The sequence below is a fragment of the Olea europaea genome, chromosome 9 (genome assembly GCF_002742605.1).
Source record: "Olea europaea var. sylvestris chromosome 9, O_europaea_v1, whole genome shotgun sequence".
Taxonomy (NCBI): Eukaryota; Viridiplantae; Streptophyta; class Magnoliopsida; order Lamiales; family Oleaceae; genus Olea; species Olea europaea.
The window spans coordinates 14,152,522-14,156,570 of record NC_036245.1 but is presented as its reverse complement, the minus strand read 5'-3'; the positions used below and the strand labels follow the sequence as shown (position 1 = coordinate 14,156,570).

Sequence of the window (4,049 nt, the reverse complement as noted above, 5' to 3'; positions counted from 1 at the left end):
ATGAATAATACATACGTGTGATCTGGGGACCACAACCTATTTATATAGCGATGTCTTTTAACCTAATTCGGCCCATCATAGAATTAGGACTCGGGCCCGGTCTCTACACATTTATAAACCCACACTTTAATTGGATACATTAAAACCCAAAAATCGAAGCCTTATTAGATCACTTTAATTGGGCTTAACTGAATTTGATAGCCTTTAATTTAACACACAATTATTTACACATATAAGCCCATCTATTAATTAAAAATCCTTACATTGAGTACATTGCAGATGCAGACATGTCACCGATAAGTATAACAAATGACAGTTCCCTACATTTCTACTTGGAGCTTAAGCGTAGGGATTCACGTATTACAGCCTATGCTTTGCGTGTTGTTGTGTCTGAGATTACATACTCCACAGCAAAAGATTCTGGATCAAACGATGCAAGAGAATGTGGTATGTATTCACATCAGAGCATTGAGACACAACTATCCCCCATCGAGATGTTTGTGGAATCCCCAAAAATGAATGGTTTCATTTCGAGCATAAATATATCGCCAGTTGATACATTTTACAATGATGTTGACGAAATGGATGGTGTGGTCACGTAACCTGAGGTCCAATTTATTCGTGAAAAACAAGTATTTCGAGACAAAAAAAATCTTGAAGATGACTATAGCACTCTATGCTATCCGAAATAACTTCCAATTTAAGGTATACAAGTCAGACGTAAGGGAATATGTTTTGAAATGTGACGTGGTATCTTGCAAGTGGATATTTACAGCTTCAAAAATAGGTGAGACTGATATGTTTAAGATACGATATATCCGCAATGAGCATAATTGTTCGCTGGATGTCATTATATGTGATCACCGCCAAGCAAATAGCGCTTTAATAGATGATTGTGTGAAGCACAAGTACAAAATTGCAAGAACGATTTAATATGGTTTGTCTTTGAAGTGTGGAAAAGCTTGGAGGGCCCGAAAATTCTTGGAGGCCCGGGAATACGCACTCGAGGTTCTAACGGGTGATCCCGATGACGCATACGAAAAATGTCCACTTTTCATGAACGAGCTTCAAGAAAGAAATCATGGTTCCGTAATAGGAGTTGAAGTCGATGCAGAAGGACACTTCAAGTATGCCTTTATAGCCCTTGGAGCATGCATACGAAGATGGCGGAAATGCAAGCCGTTTGTAGTTGTAGACGCAACATTCCTTACTGGATGTTATCGAGGAAGCTTATTCACGGCTTGCACGAAGGATGCAAACAACGGTATATTGGTCCTGGCTTTTAGTATTGGAGATTCAGATAGCAATGATTCATGGAGTTGGTTCTTACGGAAGTTCAAGGAAGCGTACGACGATCGTGATGAGATGTGTTTTATATCGGACCAACACCTTAGTATTGAATATGCCGTTCGTGACGTATACCTGAACACTATGCATGGGTTTTGTGCTCACCATTTGTTACAGAACATCAGGAAAGCATACGGGTATGCGGGGAAGAATATCACGAAACCATTTAATGCTACAGCGAGGGTGTACACGAAGTATGAATTTGAGTATCAAATGAAACAGCTTGATCAGATAAATGTTGGGATTCAAAAAGACTTGGTAAGCATTCTTGTACATTATGACAAATGCTACTATACGTACTACTAAATGTTGTATGACCTATGTATATAAAATAACTCTTCGCCCTACTCATTTTGTGTATATTCTATAAGTTCGGGTAAAATCTGATACGCAGGAAAATATTGGATTTGACAAGTGGTCAAGATGCCACGCACCGAGGAATAGGTTCACAGCAATTACATCAAATATCGTCGAGTCGATGAATTTGGTGATCAAGCTTTTCAAGAAATGTCCAGTAGATTACCTGTTCAAGTCGCTACGACATATCTTGCAAGGATGGTTTCATAAGAACCGAACTACTGCAAATGGAACATTTACGCGACTCGCTGAGAAGCAGGAAAAAATTTTAAGACAAAATGCGAAGATGTCGTTGAAGCTTAAGGTAAGTATTGTTAACACAGGAATGCATAGAATCCGTACATATTCTTGTGATTGGAGAGTGTGTTTATATATGGATTTTAGCGTATCAATATCTCATTTCTATTATCTTACATATATGTTTTTAGAGGGAAAGACATGAAATACATATATTGTTGCACATCATTCATTTCATATCTTTAAAAATATTGCAAGTGTCGGCTTCCAATGATTTCGTGTATGAAGTGACTAATGATGGAACAAGGAACATTGTAGACTTGGCGGGTATGATATGCACATGCAACATATTTCAAATAGACTGAATACCATGCCTGCTTTGGCTGTGATAAGTGAGAATGGGGATCAGCCTTACAGGTATTGCTCGCACTACAACACAAAGGAGGCATATGTGGCAACATATGCGACTGACATATTTTCGTGGAGTGATTCTGAAAATTGGAGTATGGTGAATAATGGACCTCATTCACGTATCCTACCACCTATATCAAAGAGACCACCTGGGAGACCGAAGAATTCTAGGATGTGTACAAGGCTACAGTGTTTAAATCCAAGCATGTGTGAACGATGTGGAGGCAAGGGACATAATAAGAGAACGTGTAGGCAACCTTTCCCGTTATGTCACGTGAGAAAGCAAAAGCGTGGTGACTGTATGAAAAGCTGAATAAGAATGTGTTTCGCTAGGGACATGGGTGATATGGATATTATGTAAAGCTCTTACTTATTTGCTTGCTGATTTGTATATAAATATTACGAACAAATCTATTGAATAACTTAATAATGTTTACGTCTAAATTGAGAGATTATTTGAAACTTGAAAATAACACATGATGATTATATGCAACCATCGAGCTTCTTTACGCAGATCCAATTTGTATTATGCATGTGTATTTAAACTGAAGTGACTTTTATTCGTTGAGGAAAGAGGTTATAGTACACAGTATTTGATCAAAGGACTGTGCTAGTCTGCCAAAATCATTTGCACAGACTCTGACTAGACTATGAGAGGGTGGACAATTTTTATTTTTATTTTTTTGTCCTTAAAAAATGGATGTGAGCCCTCTTGTTTGAGAGATAGTCTGGCTAGAGTCTGTGCAAATGACCCTGACAAACTATAATTTTCCTTGATGAAATTCGTATGAACAAAACACGTGCTCCTGCAAACTGACGACGTCATGGGTACGTTTTTTGTTATCCGCCCTTGCACATTGAAGATGAGAGCATGTGATCCTTCGTCCATTATTTTACCAAGCACAGATTGGAAAAACAAAAATTTAATTACGTAATAGATTCTGCCCAACCAAAATGTCAAATTTGAATCAAAACCGATATGTATGAAAAAAACATGTTTTAGGGGGAATGAATGCGGGAACGAAAGCGGTATATATAAATGGTCACAGTGTAAAATGTAAAAATGCAAGAAGTGATGCAAAAAAAGGGATTAAACCTTCATCTCCATTGGGCATATCAAAAAAATGTAGTTTCCAAATCCAACATGCACTGGGTATAAACTGGAATAAAAAATGAAAAACAGACACTGCATTTGCCCACAAAAAAATAGAGTTCATCAGTATTAGGTAGATATTATAGTCATTCCTAAATAGCTACTGAATCACCAGCCCCTTTATCTTCCTATCCCGCTTGACAGTACGCGGTGCAAGGTCAAAGTCCGTATCATATGCTTCAATAATCTTCTCACAACCGTGTTTGTATAGTTGACAAGCCAGGCTAAATTTGGATTTCATCGGATCGAATCTATGTCCCATTGTATCAATTTTCCCATTTATAACGTATTCAGCAAACTTAATCACGAACAAACCATAGTCATTCCTAGCATATTGGAACAATAATTTATTCGATAATAGTATAAAATTCGTACCAACTGAATACGTAATCAGTATGCGAATATGCCAAAAAAAAGTCTTCTCATGCAACACAGTATATCAGGCACACATAATTTCCAATAACCTACATGTACCAATATCAAGCTCTTTTTAAACAAATGTACTAACCCATTATTGTCTTGTGGACTGTTGATGTCAAATGAG

At 37.5% G+C, this 4,049-nt stretch overlaps 1 protein-coding gene across 1 annotated transcript; it reads left to right on the top strand.

The window, feature by feature from the left end:
• The first annotated feature begins 287 nt into the window (after nt 1-287).
• LOC111399988 lies at nt 288-2,665 on the top strand. Its single transcript, XM_023027466.1, has 6 exons — nt 288-593; nt 706-897; nt 952-1,605; nt 1,742-2,008; nt 2,133-2,158; nt 2,260-2,665. Exons 1-6 carry the CDS (start codon nt 288-290, stop codon nt 2,663-2,665), a joined length of 1,851 nt encoding a protein of 616 aa, XP_022883234.1.
• The last annotated feature ends 1,384 nt before the right edge of the window (nt 2,666-4,049 follow it).

Bases quoted from the DNA above. Each gene is read 5' to 3' on its own strand.
- LOC111399988 (XM_023027466.1), top strand. From the start codon at position 288: ATGTCACCGATAAGTATAACAAATGACAGTTCCCTACATTTCTACTTG. The intron at 898-951 runs GTGAAGCACAAG...TTGTCTTTGAAG, and splicing joins GCGCTTTAATAGATGATTGT to TGTGGAAAAGCTTGGAGGGC. The intron at 2,159-2,259 runs GTTGCACATCAT...GGAACATTGTAG, and splicing joins AGACATGAAATACATATATT to ACTTGGCGGGTATGATATGC.